General features: G+C 45.8%; 1 protein-coding gene across 7 annotated transcripts in view; it reads left to right on the top strand.

Annotated features, from left to right (window-relative positions):
• Window positions 1-25,529, top strand: part of JARID2 (jumonji and AT-rich interaction domain containing 2) — a 244,673-nt gene that overhangs the window by 157,260 nt on the left and 61,884 nt on the right. For all 7 annotated transcript variants that reach the window (XR_004352114.1, XR_004352115.1, XM_032648079.1 and 4 more), the window contains one exon: window positions 24,513-24,682. Coding sequence is in view for 3 of the 7 variants with exons in the window: in XM_032648079.1 (XP_032503970.1) it covers window positions 24,513-24,682 (170 nt within the window). In the remaining 4 variants the exon portion in view is untranslated. The remainder of the gene's footprint in view (window positions 1-24,512; window positions 24,683-25,529) is intronic.

Here is a 25,529-nt window from a genome sequence, read left to right as displayed (position 1 = left end):
GCTTGCACTGCGTGGTGCTCCTGTCCTTTTCCAGGTTCCCTGTCCTTGCACGGAGTCTCCTTACCTGCTTTCTCAAGGCACTTCCCTCCTTGGAGAGCCTTCCTGCCGCTTCTCTCTCCTTTCCCCTTCTTTTTCTCGAACCTGTGGACATGGCACGTGGCTTAGCCTCCTGAGACCCCCCTCCTGACTTCAGTGCCTCTGGCCCGGCACTGTTCATAGGTGTATCCCCGGGACCAGGACTCTCATACAGTCCGTGAGGCCATTGTTCCTGGGACAGGAAGACAGTTTCCAGGGCCTTGGTGTCTATGAGATTTTCTAAACTCTTGGAGTGATGCTGGGTCCCTGGGTGGCATACAAACATGTGTAAACTATTGTGTGTCCATTCCTCATGGCCTCTTGATCTTATGGCAGGTGACACCTGGGTGGGAGACTTATCCCTGATTGATCCTCTGAGTTATTAGATGGTTTAAGAGTGACGTGTTTTTTTCTGGCGCAGTCTTATATGTAGGCCTTTGATTAGAAATCGGGAGAGAGAAAATTCTGAGATTCCAGGATCGTGTGGACTGACACTTCGTCTCCTTGGAGAACCTTTTTCTGCTGCTTAACTCAACTTTTCCTCCTTAACTCTCCATGAGAAAAGACAGCCTTCCAAAAGAATTACCCCTTTGCAGGGTGGCTTCGACAAATGTTTATGTGCCACTTCTGGTGTGCCAGCCAGATTCTAAATTGTTTTACGTGTATTAGTCCATTTGATTCTCACAGCAGACCCTTTGGGATAGGTCTTTGAACATCATTCCCATTTTGTAGATGAGAAAACTGACACACAGAGGGGCTTGGGTGAACTTTGCCAGGAGATAAAGCCCCCCAGATTATTCAGAACTCAGTAAATGGTTTCTACCCACCTTGAGTGGAGTGGTGCAGAGCCCCATGGAGTGCTGGTGTTGGAGACGGATGGAAGTTCTGTTTTCAAAATTTTTGGGAGAGGTCTGAGGATTCTCAGGGCTGGGCCAAGCGATACCTTTCTAACCCTCAGAGGAGTGGGACCTTCAGGGAAGCAGAGTCCAGAATGCTGATTTCTTCATCAAGATTCGAGTTGTTTGCCAGGTACTGGGTGGATCTAAGATATGGTCGACTAAGCCTCATTTTGAGCTGCAGGAAATCTCCATTCCAGAGGGAAGAAGGAAAGAAGCAGATCATTTCAAATGCTGTGTGTCGAGTACCATGGAAGATGTGATGTCCGTGGGACACTAGGGGGTGTCTAGGGAAGTTGGGGCACCCTACAGTGAGCTGACAGGAACATTGAGTTTTTCCTTTTGTAGACTCTTTCACTCTTGCTAGGCTCTAGATTCCGTGGAGAAGCTCTTGTAACTTCCTGACGGAGGGTGTTGGGAGCCAGCTTCTTGGGCAAGGTAACACGGAGAGACAGGCCCAGTGCCGGGGGCGCGGTCGGCCGGTAGCTGGATGTGTTGGAGCCGCATTAATCACGCGATGAGACCATGTTGCGTGCTGCAGAGCAGGGAGGGCCAGCGCTCCATGCCGGGAGCTTCTTCGCAGAGGCTGAGCCTTGACACATGACGTGGTCAGTGTGCTCTGTAGCAGGCTGTTTCTGGAAGGCCTGGTGTACTTCAGTACTTTCTCTAACTGACTTGACCAGAGGGCTGGAAGGGGGCAGGGTTTATTTACTAACTTTTCTGTACAAGCACGTTTGAGATAAGAAGGTTAGTTGATATTTTGAAGGGGCACACGTGTTTGTTGGGACAAAAATATAGGTCCCACTCCAGTTTTCTTCTGTCTTGCAGAATCCATCGTCAGGATTGACGCATCATTGTAGTTGATTTAAGCAGTCACCTGTAGTGAGAGTAGGGTGCACCTGACACCCCACCCTGCCTGTCCTGGGCCTGCAGAGACCTGCAGTGGTCTGGGAGCTGTGCAGGCTTTGAGTTGGACCAGCCCAGGTAGGCAGCCTTGCAGTAACCAACAACCCAGGTGGTTCTTCGAATTAAACACGGTAACGTATCTCAGCAGTAGGTAGGCGCCTGCTATGCTGTAGCCTTGGTCCCCAAATCACTCCAAGCCAAGATGTGCTGAGAGGCACGGGAATTGATGTTTGTTGGATGCGTGTTGAACGATAGCATTAGTTAGCTTCCTTTGATTAGAGGAGGGAACAGATGGGCTCCCTGTCTTCACCTTAGTAAATGAAAAACAAACCCCAGTCGCGATCTCTTTCTTTTTTTGAACCAAAGGATGAATTGACTTAAACATAGAGGTTCTTGGATAATCAGAAAGGGAATTGGCGGGGGGCGGGGCTGGGGGGGGGGCTTTGGTAATTGAAAGCTATCACTGTCATTTTCTGGTTTTTGATTAGGAGACTTTTAGAATAAATTTATGTTGGCTCCATCCTTACTTGACTTTTAAAGTTATCATTGGAATTTCCGTTTTTAAGTGTCTCTTAAAGCACCACATATCTGGCCTGGCTCATTTGGGTGGGGGTAGCACCTTGTATATGGAGTAACACAGTGTAGGAACCTAAAGCAGGGAGAGGTGTATCCTTCTGGCATTAGTGCAGTTTATTTTCAGATTTACTGTTAATGCTGATCTTCCTGGAATCGTGTATTAAGCTTTTTCATTAGTGAAACTGGGCTCCTCTTTCCTTAACACATTACTTTTCCTGCTAGAGAGGGATTCTGTTTAGAGAAGTCTTCGTAGATAGTCAGTTCTTCTCCATAAAGACGTACCACCCCCCTAAGAGGTCAGTGCACATGGGTCTTAGTGTGAAGGAAGGAATGGGAAACACGGGGCCTGCCCCAGAGCACGTGTGTCCTCTGCAGGGTTAGAGATTGGCAAAATCCCTTTGATTTAATTGGTCACTAGTTGTTACTGAGGACAAATTTTTGGATGCTTGTGAGAATGGGCAGCTGCTCCCAGAATTCGCTTAAGGTTTCCTGGTAAGCACACAGGCTTCTGCTGCATTTATTTGTTTAAGGAAAATGGTAGAACTTCATTTGAGGCAGTTTTATTACCGCTGTGGCCATTTTCCCTTTTTCTGTTACCTCAGAGATCTGATTGCAGGGATATCACTTCCACCTCCTATGCAAATGATGGTGTAGCATGCATGCTTTGTGGTTGCCACGGAAACTGGATACCAGTTTCCTTCCTTCCTCTTCTAGCACTGCTCTTCCTTGTATTTTCGATATGAACGTCTCTGTCACGTGCTTTTGTCCTCCTTGCCTTTTACGCTCCCAGAGGACAAATGTAAACGCATCCCTGATCTCTTCAGTGGTATCTGACCCTCCCGGAAACATCTTATCAGTTCGTAAGTCTTCCTTGATGAAATTGAGAGCGAGCACAAAGACAGACGACACTGGTTCCATATGTCTCACATGAAAGGCACTAGATGCTGGGTTTGTGGGGTTTGGAGTCCACCTCATTTGCAAAGGGGGTGACAGCCATTAGTGTCACTTGGGTTCACATGTGAGTGCTTTTGCAGGGGTTGTTAGACTTGGCTTTTATGCAGAATGTTCCCTGATGTCAGCATCTCCCTTGGCTGCTTAGCAGCTCAATTAAAAGCAGTGCACATTGTTGCTGCTAAGATGAGGATAGAGTGTTCTTCATCACCCCCGCCCTACCCTTTCCCTCTCTTCTTCCCTCCTCTTCGTTCTGATGGTAGAATTGGCTGGGTGGAGGGAGGCACTGCGCCTAGAGAGATTCTAAAGGACAGGCCGAGGAGGGAAGGCAGCAAGGTAAACCACTTGTCAGGGGCAAGCTTTTGGTTCATTTCTGCTGTTAGAAATTCAGAAATTTAACGAAAGAGACCATAATAATAGATGGGTTTTTTCCCCTTGGAATAAGGTAAATGTGGACAAGAATATTTTCTCACTTGCTTTAGGCTCAGTTGCTTTGATCTAGAAACATAGAATCTATCACGGCCTCATAAAATGCCTTGATAGATCTCTCCCGCTAGCTTAAAGCCCATCCCATAGGATGAGTGTGGAGTCAGCAGCATCTGTGTGATTTTTTTTTTTTTTTTTTTTTTTTTGGAGTGTGTTTTGGGCAGGGAGGGAATTGGGTGATCATCGCTATCTAGCTGTGCTCACTCCATGTTCAAGCTTTAAAAGGGTTTGGCCCTCAGCTCCCTCACTGATGGGATCGACCTTGTTTTTCTTTGTATCCCCAGTGGCTGGCGGAGTATCTGGTATGTTTGTATGTTTTTGTGAAGGTAAACAAATTCTAAGAGTAGCCAAATAAAGTGTAAGGAAAGGAAATCTTCCTAGAGGAGTTGTTCTATTTGAGAAGCATATTTTCCTATTTAGAATTGTCCAGATCTTACACACCCTCTTATCATATTGGAAGGTAGGTGCGTGTGTACTTGTGTGTCTGTCTCTCTGTTGTGTGTTTTTGAAGTGTTGCCCATAGTTATTTATTTTAGAGGGTTAGGAAAGACTGGAGCTGTTTTTTGGTAGTAATATATTATTCTGCTCTTTTATTCCCCCCCACCTCCCCAGCCGTTTCTCCTCCCTTCTTATCTCTCCTCTGCTTCCGTAATACTTCCTGGGTCCAAAATTCCACATCCATCTATATAGAAACCAAAATATAACTTGTAAAATGACTCGTCAGGGCCTCTCTTGTGACCTCTGATTAGGATATAAGCAAGTACCTACTTCTGCTTTCACAGCAGGTTGTGGAGTCCTCAAACCACTGCAGTGTAAGTTTTCTGCATTTCCATCAGGCATTGTTAATTAGTGATGCCAAGTGAAGGGGGAAAATGCCTTCTTGTCTGAAGGCCATGTGGTTTTTCCTGTGGTGCTAGCTTAGTATTGACTACTGTTTTCTGGTAGAATTTTGAGATATTTAACCAGATCATCGAATTCCGTGATAATAAGCATTATTTTCATTATGATGGTAACAAATATATCTGGGATTTTTTCCTGTTACCCTCTCAGATCTTGGTTTTCCCAGAGGTCAAAGAAGACTTAGCCTTTGTTTATTTGCGTTTTTGGAGTTTAGTTCTTAAAGAAAATTTACTCTGTAAAGTTTGAACAGCATATATGACCACTTTATAAAAGCTTCAACTATGTAGAATTGGCATTAATGTTAATTCCTGCTGTCTACTGTATATAAAATGCAGAAAGATTGAAAACGTTTTAAAAGGAAAACGAGAGCTGGGTCTTAGAAATGAATCTTTGTCCTGTTGTTCATACTTGGTTTCAGACATATTTGGAAATGAATGGAGGCCTTCTGAGATGTTGCTTCTTTCATAGGAAGTACTGTTTTGTTGAGTATATAAGTGTAATAGGCCAGGTGCTTTACTTGACTGGGTCAAGTAAATTGTTCTCTGATAATATAATTAAAAAATACACGAAGCAAGCATTGGCTCTGATGTATTACCATGTATATCCATTTAGTGGTTATTGATTATTATCTTGTGGGAAGGCTGTTTTTGTCAGTGCCTACTTATCTGGGCATGGTAGGATTACTGGGGCCTTGTTTCCAGGACGAAGCCCACCTTGGCTCCTGCAAACTATTGGGGAATGAATGGGTCTGAAGAGGATGCTTCAAGTAACCATGAGCACGATTCAGGTCAATCCTGGGGGATTCTTCGTGATTGCCCTATGATGTATTCATTACTTAACATTTTGTTTCTTCCCTGTTAACTTGGAACTGTGCAGGATGGGATTCTAGCAGTTTTAAAATATATGTAGTTTTCAGTCCTTCTTTCTCTAGAACGTAATTATAAATTTGTTCAGCCTGTTATTCTGCCCCCAAGAAACTATGTTTGCATCCACTGTGACAGCCTGCAGACTGTTTGTACTATAATCTGCGTGCTGGTCTGGCAAATGCCATTGTGTAATGTGGACTGGCACTTGGCCTTTCTGGCGCTTGTCATTATTCCCCTTTGTAGGGATTTGAGCCGCTCTGGCCAGGATTTCTCTCCCTATATTCATTTCTGAGGCCTCCTACCGTCCAGTCTCATGGAACGAGGCCGGGATAAATAGAGCCCTTATAGATCATCTGAATGTCAGATCATCCTGGTGCACAGATGAGAAATCTAAGGCTTAGGGAGGACTGGGCACTGGGAATCCTCACGGTGAGAATGTCTGTGAATGTTTGAAGTGATTTTAGAACCAAATCAAAATGTACATTGATCTTGTCCATACAGCCAAAATCTGTATTACGTCTCTGAAAGATGCCCTCCTGCTATGAGCTTGGGCTGTTGTCGAAGCCAGAGGAAGGTATGGCAGTACAGCTTTCCCTGGGTGCTGGAGACCTGGGTGTTTCGAAGGTCAGGAAGAGTGATGCCAGAAGACACACGGAAGGCTCGCTCGAACTGCTTTTTGCGGGGCCCTTTCCATCACCGTCACCGCCTCTACTCCCACTACCTTTGGTACAAACGAGGGCTTGCCCATGTTATTCAGATTTCTTGGTTCAGCCCTCAGATGGGCAGGACATACTTTAATCCCTGTTTGAGGACAAACATTTTGGCCCATCTTCACCACTCTCCTGTGTTTGCCCAGATATTTTTAAAATTTATACTTAAAACAATGAAATTTGTGTACAAAGGAAGTATTTAAGACTGTTGATATAATTTCTCCTTCGTTGAAGCAATTTGAGAAATGAAGAGGCTCACAGATGTCAGTTTGGACAGTGACACCCACGGATTTCCCAAAGAGGTTCTATCTCCATTGTTGACCCTTAATCTAGGAACATAGAAACTGATTTTGTTGAAACCCCCTTGAGCCAGTAGCTACTAACTGCATGACAGTGGGAGTAGACACACTTCTCTTAGCAAATAAAGCCAGTAGGGAGCCTGTTCCCAGGCATGCCTGGCTAGGTAAGCAGGCTAAACCTGCCGTGAGCAGTCCCCATATATTTTTGCTAAGCGAACTAGGACCTACAGTACACATGGCACCAGTGTAGCACCCTTTATGGTGCTACCTTTGAAGGTAGACTTTATCAAAATTGAGGGGACAAATCCAGAATTAAAATCCCTCTGGACTAAATCTGGTTTTGTTCATTTAAGATGTAAAGTAGATCTTTGATGCTGGCTGCGTCAGCACGGGCCTTCGTGTCCAGTACTAGGGACAGAATGCCTCTGTAATGTGGTGCAGTGGAGAGAGCAAAGGCTTTGGAATAATGTAGATACTCGCTTGGCATCTGTGTTCTTAAAAGCCAGGTAAAGTCGCTGAGCCTCCATTGCATTGTCCGATAAATTTGCACCACAGCACCTTACGGAGCTGGCTCTAGCCCAGTGGTTCCCCGACCTGAGCATGTAGGAGACCGCCTGGAGGACCTTTAAAACCCAGCTTGCTGGGTCCCACCCCCCAGAGTTTCTGATTCAGTTAGTCTGAGAATTTGCATTTCTGATAAGTTTCCCAGGCAGTTCTGATGCTGCTGGTTGGAGGATCACACTCTGATAACCAGGGCTCTGGTAACCACTGGACTAAACGCTGTTCATGATTTAAAGCACCTTGCATATCACTGTTCCTCAACAAATACTAAATATCCATTTTCTATCGAGTCGCTGTGTAAATGGACCGTGATAACCCCGCAGTTACGAGTTCTGGGAGCCGTTAGCCTTTATCAGGTAGATGCAGCCTTTGCTCCAGAAAGACTTGATCTCAGAGCAGTATTCTCCCCTTGTCGCCGCTTGTTAGTTGGGTGACTCCTTTAGGTAAGAATTTAGATGAATTAATTTTTCTTTTCTTTGGTGAGCTGTGATCATTTTGTTGTTCTCTGGTTTGGGTTCTCCTTTGAACAGACCTTTACTCAGCCCAACAGGTGACGCGTGGCTCGAATTCATCGGTTTGTGCCCCCCCTCCTCTTCCCTTCATACATGTTGAGTTTAGGCCTTAGCCGCTCTTCCCATGCCTGCTTGAGATGATGGCTTTCGAGACCTTTTTCATGATATGTCCCCAAACGTTTCCTTCCGCAGCTTGTTCATCTGCTTTGTGCAGAAACAGAACAATGATGTCTTTCCTTCCCTTGTGGTTTATTTGAAATTATTTATAGACTGCTCTCTGGCTGCATGCCGCCTCCTTCCCAGCCCCCAGGCCCCGCTGTAATTTGTCTTTAGGTAGTTGCTTACGTGCAGTGTGCCCTACCTAAGGGCACACTGTCTGAGTGGAAGTATTTTCCTGCTACAAACAACTCACCAAAGCGGACAATATGATTTCATCTTGGATTGCCTTTGCATGCGATTGTCGTGGGCTGGCTTTAATTCCCCATCTGTAGGATGATTTCCAGCTCCCTGTAGGTCATCGTGGGTGGTGCACCCTTTGGCCCGGTAGGTGCACCCACACTGATGGCACAGTACTAGGTCTGGGGATGTTTCCAGCTGTTCTTTCTGGGCTGTGGAGAGGAGAAATTGGAAATGGTACTGTGTCCCTGCAAGTTATTTCTTCTTTTGTTTTCTACTTAGTATTCATGGATGGTATTCGGCTGACAGGGAGCCAATGCAATATCCGTCACATCTCCGTTCTTAGGATTCTACCAGGCCTTTCCCCACAGCCCTTCCAGGGCACGTGTGTGAATATGTGTGCGCCCGGGTGGGAGTGAGAATATGTACATATGGAGGTGCCAGCGCACCTCTCATTCTTTCTCTGATTTCACACGTTTCAGCTTGCAGAGGATTTAATTTAATTTATACCCGGCGGGGGAATTTGCCCGTAAAACACACACACATCTCCATAAGTCTGTCTCCACCTTTCACTGTGTGCCCAGTTTCAGTGCTTTACAAAGCAAGTTGTGTTTTAGATCAGAGAAGGAGAGATGACACTAAATAACACTGTAGCTGTCCCTTGGTGCACAGAATTCATATCCTTCTAGTCATGTTTGCTGTGAAGGGCAATTCCATGTACTGATCAACATTTTCTCAGTAGCTTGTCTTTTAAAATGAAATTTGTTGTATTTTTAGCCTGTGGGTTTCTTTTCGGGGGCGGTGGTGTCTCCCAGAGAGTGTTGCACAGCGATTGGGATGAGCCAGTTCCCCTGAGGAGGTGCTGGGGAGAGGGAGTGTCACAAAATTCTTGCAAGGGCGAAATAGGGTCACTTCTCATCTGTGTTTATTTTACCCACTGTCAAGTGTGGATGGGAATGCTTTGGTTTACAGTCACCATGACAACAGAGGCTACTTACTCCCTGCTCCTCAACAGGCAACGAACCCATTCATTTATCCAAGTGTCTCAAAATTCCATTATGTGCATTCCATGGACTGTTAACCCAAGTATTTTGACAGAATGTTGTTGTGTGTTCTCTAAAAGTATTCAGTAGTGGCTTAATCTTGTTCAAGTCACCAAATACGTGTCTCGAGGCACCGTTTCCTTGTCTCTCAGGGGGCGATGAGAAGAAGGATGGTCAACAACAGAACAGGGTTCCTCAGCTTCCTGTATCTGGGGCTTTTCTGTGCTGGGACATTCTCTGAAGTTTTGTGGTCGTATATAACTGAATTTTTTTCTTTCTACGCCATAAGTTGATTTGGGCTTTGTTTTCAAGAAAAATGCTTTAAGTTACCACCAAGTTAAATCTCTTAATTCTGGCTAGTTTATTTCAAATTTCCGGGGTGTTAGGTTACTTTTGTTAATTTATTACTTTATTTATATTTATTTTTGGCTGCGTTGGGTCTTCATTGCTGTGTGTGGGCTTTCTCTAGTTGTGGTAAGCAGGGGCTACTCTCCATTGTGGTGTGCGGGCTTCTCATTGTGGTGGCTTCCCTTGTTGCAGAGCACGGGCTCTAGGCGTGCGGGCTTCAGCAGTTGTGGCCCTCGGGCTCTAGAGCGCAGGCTCAGTAGTTGAGGCGCATCGGCTTAGTTGCTCAGTGGCATGTGGGATCTTCCCGGACCAGGGCCCGAACTCATGTCCCCTGCATTGGCAGGAGCATTCTTAACCACTGTGCCACCAGGGAAGCCCTACTTTTGAATGTTAGTCATTGTGGTTCCCGCCCCAGCTTTATTGAGATATAATTGACATATAACACTGTGTAGACTTTAAGGTGTATAACCTGATGATTTGGTGTATACCCGTATTAAGAATGATTACCACAGTAAGGTTAGTTAACGCATCTGTCACCTCATGTACTTCTATTTTCAAATTTAATCTTTTAAATATACAGTAAAGTGTTATTAACTAAGTCACTATGCTGTACGTTAGATCCCCAGAACTTACTCATGTTATAACTGGAAGTTTCTACCTTGACCACATACACACACACACTCCTGCTAATAATGACTCTCTGTTTCTATGAGTTTGGTTTTTTTAGAATCCACAGCAAATGAGGATCACACAGTATTTCTCTGTCTGACTTATTAACATGACGCCCTCGGCGGCCATCCCTGTTGTCATAAATGGCAGGATTTCCGTTTTTATGGCTGAATAATATTACATTGTATATTCATACCACGTTTTCTTTATCCATTCATCCCTCCACAGATTCTTAGTTTGTTTCCGTATCTTGGCTGTAAATAATTGTAAATAATGCTGTGGTGAACATGGGGTTGCAGGTATCTCTCTTCGAGATAGTGACTTCATTTCCTTCGGATAAATACCCAGAAATGGGATTGCTGGATCCTGTGGTAGTTCTGTTTTTAGTTTTTTGAGGAGCCTCCATGCCGTTTTCCAAAGTTAGCTGCACCAATTTACACTCCCACTGACAGTGTGCGAGGGATCTCTTTTTCTCCGCATACTCCCCAGCATATGTCTTTCTCATGTCATTTTTCTCTGTATAATGTTTGTATTCTATGTTTTTACGTTCCCTTAAAATGAGTTCAGTTCGTGGAAGAATGAGAGTCTGGTGGGCTGTCCTCCTGAGATAGAGTTTGAGTCCTCACCTGGTGCCTTCCTGTCCGCAAAGGTCTGGCTCTAAACGGACCCAACCCAGCCCTCAGGCCACACTGGTTTTATTGTTTCATTGTTGAGCTAATCAGCCTAGAAGCCCAGGGGTGTGAGGTTGTCTTTGTAGCTGTTTGCTTTGAGAAGGGGAGGTCAGGAAGGAATAAACTACTTTTCTTCCTGGAAAGTTTTCTTTTCTTGAATGATTGGTTCCCAAGCCTGTTTCTATCCCAGAGGGAAGTTGTTTCGAGGGCCGACTCCCTTGTGTGGCCCAGGTCCTGTTTTTTTTTTTTTTCTTTCTTTTTTTAAATACATCTTTATTGGAGTATAACTGCTTTACAATGTTGTGTTAGTTTCTGCTGTATAACCAAGTGAGTCAGCTGTATGCAACATCACCATATGCCCTCCCACCTTCCCTATCCCACCCCTCTAGGTGGTCACACAGCACCGAGCTGATCTCCCTGTGCCATGCGGCTGCTTCCCACTAGCGATCTGTTTTACATTTGGTAGTGTATATATGTCCATGCCACTCTCACTTTGTCCTTCCCCCTCCCCGTGTCCTCAGTCCATTCTCTATGTCTGCGTCTTTATTCCTGTTCTGCCACTAGGTTCTTTGGAACCATTTTTTTTTTTTTTTAAGGTTCCGTATATATATGTGTTAGCGTATGGTATTTGTTTTTGTCTTTCTGACTTACCTCACTCTGGATGACAGACTCCAGGTCCATCCACCTCACTACAAATAACTCAGTCTCATTCGTTTTAATGGCGGAGTACCAGGTCCTGTTTTGTAATTCTCCTGCTGCAGCTCCATTACGCTGCACTTCATGGAACCCAGGCTTCATGGTCAGACCCGGAAGGCAGGGCGTGTGTTTGCTGGTTCACCGAGGTTCCTTTCCGTCCAGCTCACGGATTCTCGGCCTCAGTTTCCCTTTCTGGTGTACTCCTGCATGTGCTCACGTTTGAGGGGTCTTCCCCGGCGTAGTCAGTAGTTCTGGGCCTGCCTGTTGCCTCTCCTTTGTTGAAGGGGGAGCGGGATGAGAGGATGGATATTCTGAGTTTTAGATTGATAGCGAATCCTCAGAGCTCACTGAGTAGTATTTCCGTTGTATGACTCCTGCTCAAGTTTGTTGGTGTCTTTATAATCCCAGAGCTGAAAGATTGTAGAAGTCTAGGACAGGGAGGTCTGACTCACCTGGTGGCCACCAACAACTCCAGCGATGCACCCTGTTTCTACCTGTAGGATTAATTCGTGTAACATTATCTGCTTTCAAAATTGTGTAACACAAAGAAAACAGTAATTTGTGGGGGGAAACCCCTGTGACGTTACATTGCTGTGCTCTGCATCTCTGATGAAATAAATCCATTCAGAAAGCACTGGGTAAAACCTGGGATACCTGGAATTGTGTGAAATAGGAGAATCAAACACAGAGAAACCTGAGGAAGAGCACAGCTGAGGGACTAAGCTGGGGAAGGGAATGACCATCCTTCTGCAAACCAGTGGGTTCCCAGGGTTAACTTCTGGGGGTCTTTTCTGGGAGTGAGGTTGTTATCACTGGTCTCTGGGGGTATTTTGGAGGGAGTTGGGGGAGGCAGAAAACTTTGAAGTGTCCAGCTGGAAATGTTCTCCTACATATGCTCATTTACAAATTGCTGAAGGCGGGGCCTTCCGACCCTTCCCAGGGCTGATGGATGGCTGGGAGTGTGGTGTTTGGCATCGTATTGACACAGTGGAAGATGGATGTCTCTTTGATCAAAGGGAGACCATTAAGGCATGTTTTAGGCTGGTAGAATTGAAGAGACTTCTTCTAAAGGGAGTAGTTCGCGCCTCCTGGCCCCCATGGCCTGCCACCCGCATCTTTACGAACAGGATTCAGATTTATCCGGCTTGCAGCCCTGGCATTTTGCTAAAGCTAACTGTGAGGAAGCTTGCATTTAAGTAGCTTCTGTTTCTTTGAGTTAATCAGTGGGTTAGAGAGAAGGGGAGGAATGTCATTTGTTTCCATGATGCCTCAGCACGTCATGGGTTCGGACCATTTGGGAAGATGTGACAGTTTCTCTCTACGCGTCCCCTCCTTCATGGGGGCCCCTACCAGCACCCGTCCTTAAATTGCACCTTGGGGTTTCTCCTTTTCCTCCAGAGCTGGCTTGCCTGGTGGTGGCGGTGCAGCGCAGCGAGAAGAGCCACGTGGGAGGTTCCCGTGGCCAAGTGTCTCGCCACTCAGTGGAAGGGGCTTACATTCTCCTCTGGGCTGGGCAGTGGAATGGGAGAGAATGGGGCCGTGGGAAAACAACACGTCTGCCCATGGGAAGCATCACAAAGACTGACTGTTCCTGGTGTGGCAGGACCCACGGAAACTAGCTTGGAGTTTGGGGTTAAAAAAATAAGTGTTTAGAGGTTAGTCACTTTTTAAACTTTCAGTTCATAATGTTGTTGATTATTGGAGGTTTCCATCGGTTGAATTATCTCCGCCCCTGCACGCCATTTTCACAGTTTATTAGGATCATGGAGAACACTCCCATTTCTTCCCTCTTTTTCTCTACTTTTTGTTCTCTGTCCTCTTTTGTACCGCCATACAGAGAAGATGAGAGGAGCCAGGCGATGCCGAGGCTTCGTGACAGCACCTAGGACGGAAGGTGGACCTGTGGCCTTCTTTGGAGGGTATATGAGCTGCAGTGAAGGAGGCTGACCTGTGGCTTCATTGTTTCCTGTTTTATGGACACGAAAATGGGCTCGAGCAGGAAGGATTAATGAAGGGCTTAATTGAACAGGAAGTCTTTCAGCCCTTCGGAGTTGCTGAAGTGGTGCATACAGCTTGGGTGTTTATCTTGAGTCCCATATAAGAGGTTGGACTTTCCTGTGGTCGTTTCTGGAACTTGGTGAGGATCAGAACTTGTCAGGGCATTTGAATGTTGCAGACGGAAAAGCAGTAACTAGTCACTGACAGCACTGGGCGAAGGGGAGGGCTTGTTTGGATTTCTGTGCACTGCCAGTCTCGCCTCTTGGGGTTTTCTGCAGCTGGCCTTGCTCAAAGCCTTTGAAAGTCCTTTGAGCTGCTTTTATAGCATCTCAGCAAATTCAAATATAGTATCTCTGGAAAGGAGTGATAAGTCACTCGTCTTATTAACAGCAGGGTTTTGTTGGTTAAATGGGTGTAAGAAAACATTTGATGACAGGGCCCCTTGTGAGTCAGAGACCAACTTTTTCCTCTTGGAGAAATTCTCATTTTGTGATGTAAGTGAGGTCTAGTCAGAAGACACTGTCACTAGACCCCTGCGAGGGATCTTTTGAGCCACACACAGTTACGGTGGATGTGTGTGTCCTGCAGATGTTTGGTGAGTCTCTGCTTGTCATTTGCTGCCGCCCACAGACGTGACCCCTTTCCACTTAGTGCTCCCTTGACCTCAGGTATTAGGGCCTGTGGGTTCATATCCTGCAGAGTCCATCTGGGACTCCCAGGTGGTTGACAAGGAAGAAGTGAGGGGACTTTTATACTGGGGAGAGGCTTCCTAGATCCCAGAATGGGTGTTAAGAGTGTAAATGAGAGACGATCCTGGCTGAGTTGGAAGGTTTGAGTTGGCCTCCATTCTCCTGGCCCGTCTGGTCTAAAAGGCCACTTGGTTTGGTTTTATATAGCGATGCCATTTGGATAAATGTTTCTGCTTCCTGGCCTGACATATGGTTACCTTCTGCAACCCTGAACGTTGGTAGAAGTTCAGCATTGCTTGAGGGTATCCTAGGCCTTGTTAGAAAGGAAGGTGAGTTCTATGCCATGACTCTCTTTTGCCTCCTTTGAATTGATACAGGTTCTTGGGTTTTTATTTAAATTTCTGTGCCACTGTTGTGTCTGCTGGGTCCGTCATGGCAGCCTCCAGTGACACTGAGCCTGGGCTGAGTCTCCGAGTGTGGGATGCTGTGAGCTCCTGTTTTTCATTGGGAGAACGTGCCGTACCTCCAGGATCACAGAGCACAAACAGCGAAAAGAAGGGAGGATAATGGCTCTTATGTTCATTAGTGATTAGCAGATTCTTTTTAATTATGGTCATGTTTTTTAACTTAGCAGTTGTCATAAAATCCTAGACCTCTTTTGTAAACATTCAGGAAGAGACAATGTGTGTGGATTGTAGCGTATCCCTTTATCACAGAACAGACTTCCCTCTGCATTTTGGTTGGTGATAGCTTAAGTAACACCCATACTTTGAACATTACACGTGATTATGTTTCAGCCTACTAAATAAATTTCTATCAGAGCCCCAAAATGAATACTCTGGGCTTCCCAGGGAAGGAAGCATATTAGAACCATGGTGCATTACTTTAGTTTTGCCTTTTCTTACTTTTCTGCGTGGCAAAAAATCACTTTTGGGGGAGGGAATCCAGTGGATTTTAGCCCTAGGTATATTTTCAAGATATAAAATGTTGGATTGTGAGTTGCTGTGTATTTTCCATATGCAAGCAAGGAACTTGAGTTGTAATTGAGTTGTTGGGTTAAACGGTTTTGCTAACATTGTTCATCTCTTACTTTCCTGTGAAAAGTGGCTGGTTTCTTACTTAGCTGGCGTCCAGATTTTAGTGGCAGGTACGAAAAATTGGTTAATGCCAGGCCTTATCATAAATCTGCGAAAGTCAGAAATTCCCCTTTCAAGGAGTTGATCCCAGAAGCTGGTGTCTAAAGACTGTCTACTGCCACCTATTGGTGCTTGTTGGCATACTTCATGGGATTTCCAGTGGGCGGGGAAGTTGTCCAGAATCCTTTTCTAGTTTGCCGTCCTTTAAATAAAGCAGATCCCTGTTAGCCGACTTACTGTCCAAGAGGCCGAGGATGTGAGAGCTGAAGTAAGACCTGCTCCCGTCCGTGTCTTTCAGGGACTGGTTAGCTCTCCCAGCACTGCCTTGTGCTTTGGTCCATCACGTGCGGATGGACTTTCGAGTCTCAGCCCTGTGCACAACTCCATGGGGAATGTTTCTGGTGGGAAGTTTCCATAGGATTGACTTTCAGTTATACTGCTGAGGGTTTCCACTGGGTTCTGTTGTTTAATGAATGAACTGTGTAACATTGCAGGATGAATTTCTTCGTGTATTTTCTTCTCTCCTTCAAGAACTAAGTAAAACATGATTCCTGCCTCACAGTTCATTCGGTCTCCCTTTCCCAGCCATCGTCTCTGCCAGGATTCGAGGAGTTTTCTGGCAGTTCGCAGCCGGGTATTGAGTAACCTAAAATTGAGAAACTGCTGGGGTTCTTGTTGAAATGGTATTTTTAAAAACAAAATTGGCAGTCCCCCCTCAAGAGAGAATGAATGGAAAGGCAGATCAGCATTTCAGCTGGTTCTCTGAGGCTTTCACAGATGAGCGTACTTTAGGTAACTTGTTCACACCTTGTAACTACAGTAGTGTATTAGGGATTTCTTTGGCATATCCATGCTGGATTAAGACTTTTAACTTCCATGTGTTGGTCTTCTGACTCGTGTTATCCTTTTGTTACTTTTGCTGTAACCAGTTTTTGCTCAAGACTTGCCCTGAACCAACTGTCTTTGTGAGAGGAGCATATGCGGCTCCTAGATCCTGGGTTTGGAGGTGGATCCCCGAGAAGGAGAGGGTTATGCGGCCTGGGGGTGGCGAAACCTGCGGCTTTCCATTGGTGGTAACTGTAACACATGTGACACTTGTGACAGAACAAAAGGGCTTTGTTGCCGCTTTAATTGTTGATTAATGATGATGATCCCTCTCGAATTTGACATGGTTGCTTTCTAGAACACAAAAGAAGTCAATGTCAAATATTTCCTTGATCATGACAGAGTCAGGATTTCCAGGCAGCCTTAGTTCTTTGACATTTCAGGATGCTGCATCAGACTTTAAAAAAATAGTAATTGCATCATTTTATTAATGGGATCCAAATCAGTTCTGCATATTACTTTTCATACCATTTGTGTGGGCTCCCACCACCAGCCTGAGATTTGTGTGCCCAGCAAATGTTTTACTTGGGAAGACACCACGTGTATCTTGTAGATATTTAGTACTTTTGGTATTCTCCTTTCTCTCCCCTGACCCTTTTTACCTGAGGTAAAGAAAATGAAGGCTCACCTTTCTCTCTGATGCCCGCCCACTTTCTGAGGGAGTGCAGTTATTTGTGAGCATTTGGAGTATCTTCCGAAGGCGGGGTGGTGTTTGGGTTTGCAGTACTTGCCTTCTCTTTCGTCTGGCCTTTTGGTGGGTAGAGCTGATGAATATACTAAGTGGTTAGGTTAGCCTTCTGAGGATATCTCAGGGTTCTGAAGGAAGTTCATGTGTTTTCCTAAGTGAGTGATTTATTCCTAATTGGAAGGATTAAGTCTTAAGGCGGCAGAGTATAGACAGCATAGTAGTTAGTGGTTTAAGGGAATATGGAACCACGTTTGCATTGTGCCATCTTTTTTTTTTTTTTGGAAACATCTATATTTAAACGTTTTTCCACCTCTGCCTTCTAAAGTGCAAGGCGGTATGCGTATCTCAAGATCTGGAAGTTATCACGTTCGCTGTTTTACCTGACAACCTGTAGTTGGGAAGTAGGCGCTAGCAATCTTTAGCAACACAGGCATTTTGGAGGTTTTTATTTCCCACTTGGTACAGGCTAAGATCAGTACTTGTCACCAGAATTATGAAATCATGATGCCAAGAGGAATTATTACAGGAACGACTATATTTAGGTTTTATAGATGAGGTCAGCGGAGATTGGAGCTAGAAGGACCCTGAGTTGTTTCCTTTTCATAGGGGTTCTCCGCCCTCCCCCCCCCCCCCCGCCCCGCCCCACTGCTTCTGCCAACAAGGAAATAGAGTCCCAGCTTGCCCAAGGTCACAAGGTAGTTGAACCAAAGCAGCCCAGGTTTTGTGATACCATGGTTCTTTTCCTTGTACCACTCTGACCAAGCAGAACTTTACACGGTTTCATCTCCAGGAGATTCAAGCAAAAAAAGTTCCTTTCGGTAATATCAGGTTAATAGCAACTTTTACTCTAGTTGCTTGTGTAATTTAATTTAAGACAAGTGCTGCAAATATTTAACATCCTGCGGTTTTTAGCATAAACGATTTCATCTCTTTATATGTTAAGCAAGAAATGAGGCCTCTGAACCAGTATGGCAAGATCTCCAGAAACACCTGAAAGCAAGGCATTTCTCTTCTCATGGGAGCTGCAGACCTCCCTTTTCTGTCACTGGGTGAAGTCCCTACACCCCGATGAGACCAAACACCCATTGTAAACTCTGGAAGCAGGGTGGGACGTGAGCGCAGAAGGATGATGGAGCCTGTTGCCAGGGCTCCTTGTTACCAAGTTTTCTGTGCGTTGGTCTCTGCTAGCCTCCGGGTTCACTTGAGGATGTGTTTATTTTCTCCTTTACTATACAGGATGTTTACAGCCATCCTGTGTGGTTTGCCCGCAACTGCACTTGCATTTGAATTTGGTGGGCAGCTTGCCCTGGGCAGGGGATATCCCCTGCCCGACCCATACAATCTCCAACACACACCCGCCCTTGTTTCTTTGACTAGCTGCCAGGTCTGTAGTGTGTGTGTGTCTGGGGGTAGAATAGAGTGGGTACTTATTTTGGAGATGGAAACACAGGAATTTTTTTTTTTTTTTTTTTTGAATAGGCCTTTCAGCAAGTTGGCAAAGCTTCAGGGCCAGCTCCCACACCGGCACAAAGAGCCTGGCTATGCGGGTCCCTCTGCATTTGTGGGATATAACGCATTTTCTTTCTTGAGTGAACACACACCCTGCGCTCCCACCCATGCATTGCTCTCTGTTTAGACTTGGGGTGTAATCTAAATAACTGGATTTACCAGCTTATGTTTTTAATATTGGAAAATTAAGTTAATAAGATGGTGTTTGGCATACACGGCCCTCCACAAGGACCGGCTGGGCACTGCTTCAGACCCCCTCGTCCCCCTCGCTCCCGCCTTGTCCAGCTGCGTTGCGTGCATACCGCTTGTCCTCCATGGGTTTGTAAACTATCAGAAATCCTGGGCAGAAATGGAATTTAATTAACCTAGAAATTGCTGTTGTGCCATATTTAGGGCTGCCCTAAGATTGAGCACACAGTATAGCAATAAGCCGGTTAACTCTATCCTGTGCGTACCCCAGAGGAGGACCCGGAGAACACAGTGCCACAGTGATGGCGGGCTGCCCGGAAGCTTCCAAAGGCAGGATTTGAGGAGGGCAGGAGAGGGCACCGGGAGAGTGTTACAGAACAAACAGTATTTGGCACAGGACTTGGTCAGCCACCAGTGGGTTTTCTTTACAAGCTTTGTCTTGGAATTTATCTGTAACTTGGAAAATAACGCTAGTGTTTATTTGGGTCTGCTTCTCTATTCCCATAAAGGTGCTGTACTTTTTTTTCTTTTTAACCTAAATATGAAATATATTTGAAGACTTATTGGGTAAAATTTATGTGATCAAGCGAAACGTTCCTTTGGCTGTTGGCCCCCGATGCCAGCGAATCCCACATGAGAGAAGGCTTCACTGTGAACCGTGGTGCGTGGAAGAGAGGAGGGAGAAGACGGATGCCCTCTCCTCCAGCTCACGCAGCTCGTCAGGAAGCGCCGTCTCTGACGTGCGGTGGTCTCGTGTGCAGGGGCGCGTGGCAGGACCTCCACACCTGGGCCAGTGGATTGTGGCCCAGGGACAGGTGTCCTGCGTGTGGACACGTGGGGTGCAGCCGCGTGCCTTGGGGTGGGGGGTACCTTGTGACGCAGCGTGGTTGACAGCCAGAACGCGACCTTAATTGGCTTTGTTCGATGATGCTCCGGATGGGCAAGTGGCTCAGTGAATTCTCAATAAGCGGTGCCGGTGGTGGCGGAGGAGGTTGTGACCGAACAAGGCAGGTGCTTCCCGAAACTGATTCTCAGTGAAACTGGATTCCACTCGACCTTCGCAGAGCCGTATCCTGGGATGGCCAATAACTTTACTGGTGGCAGAACCACAGGCCTCTCCTGTAGCTCTTGGGTCCGTTTCAGATCTGTCCAGCCATCTCCCTGCCACCTCCGGATTGCCATGCCCTCTGCCCCTCTGCTCAAAAAACGTGTGATTCCTAAGGAATGAGTGAGGAAGTGGTATTGTTCATAAATGGGACAGCAGCGCGAGGTTCCTGCCCTTCTCTCTCAACACCTACGGAGGGCTCGCCCTCGACACACGGCAGCCTGTACATGCAGACATAGGACATAAGGAGGCCCTGGCAGGAGAGCCCACTCTGTAGGCCATCTAAGTGGCAGAGGAATGGAAATGGAGTCGAGCGGTAGGTCCTGGGGGATGTGCTATTTGAGGATGGCTCAGTCTCTCTGAGGAGGTGACTTTTGAACAGAGACATGGAAAACGTGATTCTGTAAAAAGCAGCAGGCTGGAATGTTCCCCTCGCTGGATTACAGGAAGAAGCCAGCCATGGTGAGATAAAGGGGAGAAGCATTCCAGCTAGAGGGAGCAGTCTGGAATAAGCAGGGTCCCCTGAGAACCTTTGCCTCTATCCTAAGAGCATTTATTTCTACATAGAGTTGACACTCTGGGGGGATCAGATCAGTAAAGCAACGTTCGTATCAACACATCTCCCTGCCCCCGCCCCAAAAAAGAGGCACTTTTGCTTAAATGGGATTCACACCAGCAGAGCTGAGCTTTGTTGTGACTGGGTTGCCATGGGCTCCTGTCCCTTCTAGAGAAGGGACACCCCAGATGGCCTTACCCACGACAAGGGCTTCAGATAGCAAGCTGTGCATTCTCTGAACTTGCTCTCTGAATTTTTTACTCTTTTAATTCACATACACACATTTACACCACGGAAGGTGAGGAACAGCGATGATTTGATCTGAAACCACTTCTATTCCCTAAGCCTCACTGCCCTATAACCCTAGATTTTAACACACTGTAAATAAAAGGTTACCCTCAATGTATTTATTCATATATACATGTATTTGCACGTTTCCTCCTCAGTTGGTTTAAGTTTCTTCGGCTTGCTGGAGAGTTTGGTTTTAGTTGGTTTCATTGACCTTCCTGGCACGGAGGAGTCCTCTGTAAGGGAAATTCCTTCCTGGATCAGTTAATAAAAGATCAACACAGAAGTGAGTCTTGTGCCACTTGACACTTCTGTGGTTTGTGTGGGACAGACGCCCTCTGTATTTTCTGCATTCTGGCTTGCTGTGCATTACCAACGCGAAGCAAAGGCCCTCCTGGCTAAACTTCAGGTAAAAAAGCCTTTGGAGGCCCTACATTCTGCTTGTTTCTTCCCTTGATGCCCAGGAGCTCCACACTCTCTCCAGCCCCACCCCTGGGTGGCTCTGAACTCCCTTAGTTCAACCTAAATTTCCATTTAAAGCATCTTCGCCCTGGTAATGGACTGGAGGGTGTTCCTGGTGGAGGGATGGGTGGCTCCCATCTTGCTGGCCTGATCACGGCTGGCGCCCAGCAGCTGAGTGCAGGCCCTCCTGGAGCTCCACCGCCCTTGGTGGGTGTCTGATCATGCCTGTCCTCTCCTGCACGCCAGCCTCCTTCTTTCCCCAGCACTTCCGGGTGCAGATAACCCAGGTCTTCAGCACATCTGGACCTCCCCGCCCCTTTCTGTACTGATTTTAAATAACATACACTCATTTCCTCGTATCAGACACTCTAGAATGAATCACCTATCCCACAAACATACCCCGAATGGCTAAGAGTGCTTCCTCCGTGGATTTGGCCTCTGAGTTGTGTCATTCAAGCTCTTTTGTTGCGTGGGGACAGCAAAGCAAGTCACACCTTTGTAATCCCCCTGGGACCCGCACACACAAAGCCAAACCGCAGACCTGCACTTTCCACAAAGTACGGATTCTTCTGGCCTCTTTAAAACAAGATATTGGTTTGTCTTGTTCTTTAGGTCCTGCTTTCATCTGGGTCTCACAAATACTTAATCACTTGGGAGCTTGGCTTAGTCCTCTGAGGGGTAATTTATTTTACTGCCGCTTTTTAATCTGTTATGCCCTTGTTTTTCATAGCCTCCCTGAGAAAGTCATCAGGAAAAAGCGCCTTTTATTTTGAGCAACGGTCGGAGCATTTATCTTTGAGGTTATGAAATTGTAGAATGTTTTTCCGTGTCCTGCTCTGTCATCTGTGTTTGCGTGTTTGTTTTTCATTCAGGCTGTGCCGTCTTCTCATTATGTGTGGCATTGTCATTGCCGACTTTTGAGAAAGCAGTAAACACTGAACATCCTGTTCACGTACAAGCAGTGATTCCATAAAGCCCCCGTAATGCCCAGAGTGTGAGTTGTGTCCATTTAAATGAAGATGTACAAATCAGAAAATTGCCAATTAAAACCGCTGTTCAGTAGGAAAACATTACAGGGGTTTTCTTTTAACAGGAAGGGCAAGTTGGAGGAGAGAAGGACGCTTGTTGGAAGAGGAGGGTAGTTCTCTTGGGCTCAGTCCACCCTGAGGGTGGCAGGGCATGGCGCCGCTGTCTACTTTTCTGTATCCTGTCCTTTCTCTGAAGTGATCCTGCTCAAGGCATGGGCTGTTTGCTGCCTGGTGCCACTGAGCTGAATAGAGAAACGGAGAGTGAGCAGTGAGCATGTTAAAGCAGTTGAACAGGGTGATTTTATGTCTGTGAGTCTAATAATAAATTTGAGCTTGTAGTTTATGTCTTTCATTTTCCCCCTACAATAATTATCTTATAAAAATATCCATTGTAAAAGACAGAAAATCTAAAGGGGACCGTGAGGGGGAACCAAATGCAAAACGGATCCTCTTCTGCGATGGTTTGAGAAGCACCGCTCCTTCCGTCTCTCACACACACCCCACCCCCATCTGATCCTCCTTGAAGGTCAGTCCTCTGGGCTTGGAGGCTCTCCCAGCACACACTTCTGCTCTCTCATCTTCTGGACAGTCAGTTGGTTGCAAAAAAAGAGGTCTTTGTTCCTCACAACACAGGAATGGGAGCATTGTTTTATTCCCTTACCATTTATGACGTTTGGAATTTCTGTTAAACCTTGTTATATGGCTGTTTTCCTCTGGTTATTCCTGGGTTCTGAAGTGCTTTTGATTAATTGTGACGTTTGTAAGATTTTAGGGACTGAGGGTTGTTGCCCAGTTAGTATGCAGCAGTCATGCTGTCTCCCTGTTGATCAAATGTCAGTTCATATTGGGAATATGACCTATTCAGGAGTGTTTCTGGTGGGTCGTAAGGGAGGCAAGAGTTGAGTCTGGGCAGGACACGGGAGGTTAAAACTTAAGGGAGCTAATTTTTACAAAGTGGAAAACCAGTGTGTGTGTGGGGGGGTTATTTTGTTAAATACTAGAATGTTAACTTAAAATGTTAGGGTATTTTGAGCACCGGCAGTTAAAGATACTATGCTTACTGTTTTACATGATCTCAGCGATAGTGAAGGGAAGACTTGTTTGTACTGTAGAATTATAAATGTATGTAATATTCAAAGCAGCCTTGAGCTGGGGTGGCTTTATCAGCCCCACCCACATAGTGATTGACTCCAGTTTGGGGTTCTGAGCAGATCCGTTTAAAGCCCTGTGCTATAGGGCTGCTTTTCGATTCTTGTTTTTTTCCCTGCTCTCAAATACTGTTTCTTGAGCATCTTTATGAGCAGGGCCAGAGAGGTGGTTTAAAGCAGGACACTACAGGTTCACACCCTCAAAGGTGTTTATTTTCCATTAGGCTGTTGAGATCTTGAAAATTCAAGGAAGAGCTAATAGGAGGCAATTTATGGTAAAGGTCAAGCCAGTTATACCGGGGGGGGGGGGGGGGGGCTAAAAACACTTAGGTAGATAAAGGAAAACGGTTACTGGCTACAGCGTTAGGAAAAAAGTAAAGAAACCTTTCCAAGAGTCATTAGGATTCAAACTAATAGAGTGTCTGACATGTAAAATTGTGTGAGTGAACAATGTCTGGTTAAGGAGATTGAAGTGATTTGTAGACACCAAAGGATAAATTAGGGGATTGGTATCTACGTAGGATGGTAATAGGGGAGAGGCCTGAGAAAGGTAGGTTAAGGCCAGTTTTTCAAATCCCTAACTAAGGACTTTGGACTCTGTGTGGGCAGAAGGTAACCCATAATTTGGTCATGAAGGAGGGGTTTTGAATAGACTAGAGAAGTGGTCTTCCCCCCCCCTCCCCCCCACCCCCTGCATTACAAGCTTTAATTCCAGGTGGATTTATTTGGCTGAATGGGAGTTAGAAGAGCTTAGAGATGGGGAGACTACTTCCTCTGGGGGTGTGAGACCAGGTCAGTGACAGGCTAAGTTGGACGAGGTGTCCTTACACAATATGAAGGCAGTTGTGCATGTGTTTGTGATAGTATCGTGTTAAAGCACAGAATGCTAAATAAATGTGGCAGATGATTTGTGAAAAAGCACAAAAGTCATTAATACCGTGTCACCTAATACCGCATGCTGCTTTGGAAATACCCAGGCACACACTGGTTTGTGCACAGGCACGCGCTTGTGTGCCAACGTACACACGTGCTCATTGTGCATATTTTATATCGGTGTAGAAAATGTAGCCCTTTTAAAGCAAGTTTATTGCCCTTTAAAGCAGGCTTGTGGTTTACAAGAGTGAGAGAGATATAGAGAACCTTAATTAGAAAGAAAGAGTTTGCTTGAAATAAGGTCTCTCTTCCCTTTTGTGTCATGATTTTATTGCTGCAGGTAGATCTATATCCTCCAATCTCTCTGCTTGTTGTTAATTTTCTTTTGCTTTTACAGGCCCAGGCTGCAAGCACAAAGGAAGTTTGCTCAATCCCAGCCGAATAGTCCCAGCACAACTCCAGTAAAGATAGTGGAGCCATTGCTACCCCCTCCAGCTACTCAAATTTCTGACCTCTCTAAAAGGAAGCCTAAGACAGAAGATTTTCTTACTTTTCTCTGCCTTCGAGGTAAGACTGTGTTGCTATTTTGGAGGGAGCAGCCTGGTTGAAGGAAAAGGGGCAAGGCCTGTCCCCAGGAGTTTTGCTGTTGGCTTTGGTCTCTGCTCTACAACCTCTTTGAATTCCCAGCCTGGTTTGAGGGAGTGAGAGTGTAAAGTGAGGAATCCCACCCAGAGGGTGCTTGAGCCTTCCTGTTTCTCCTTCCCTTTTCCTCTGACTCCTGAATCACCTTTCTTGGCATCTCAACACACAGTGTCACAGTTTGTAGTCTTACATTTTTTTTTTTTTTTTTTGTAGTCTTACATTTTTATAATTGACTTCTCCCTGACATCCTTTTAGGACCTCTACCACCCCAGCATCACCGTCACACACATGCTTTGCAAACTTGGCTTTTCGTTTTGTAATTTTTTTTTTTTTTTTTTGGTGGGGTAGTTGTGGATGGGTGTTAGTTCCCGTTTCCTAGTGTTTCCTGAGGTCTGAGAATAAGCCTCGCTAATGGAGGGTCCACTCCCTCCCCCCGCCATACTACTTTAGGAAAGATAACAATAGTGCTTTGTAGGTGTAGATAACAGTGGAAATATTGGTCTGTCCATACGAACAGGACCAACGAACCGAGTGCACGGAGGGGATTTTGTAATTACAAAATTACAATTTTGTAATGAAGGATGGGTTTGGATTTACATGGCCTTATTTTGGGGAAGTCTTTACTGTAGGAACTAAGTGAGGGAAGAACACAGAAAATGGTGAGGGAGATTGAGGGGCCTCTCCGTTTCAGGTAGGAGCATCACAGAAGGGAGTCTTCGAGCTTCTCGTTGCCCTGTTGGGCCATAGCATTTCAGTCTGTTCTTTGGTTGAT

Source organism: Phocoena sinus, chromosome 11 (genome assembly GCF_008692025.1).
Source record: "Phocoena sinus isolate mPhoSin1 chromosome 11, mPhoSin1.pri, whole genome shotgun sequence".
NCBI lineage: Eukaryota > Metazoa > Chordata > Mammalia > Artiodactyla > Phocoenidae > Phocoena > Phocoena sinus.
Note: the sequence above shows the minus strand (reverse complement) of the source record. Positions and strands in the feature narration are given on the sequence as shown.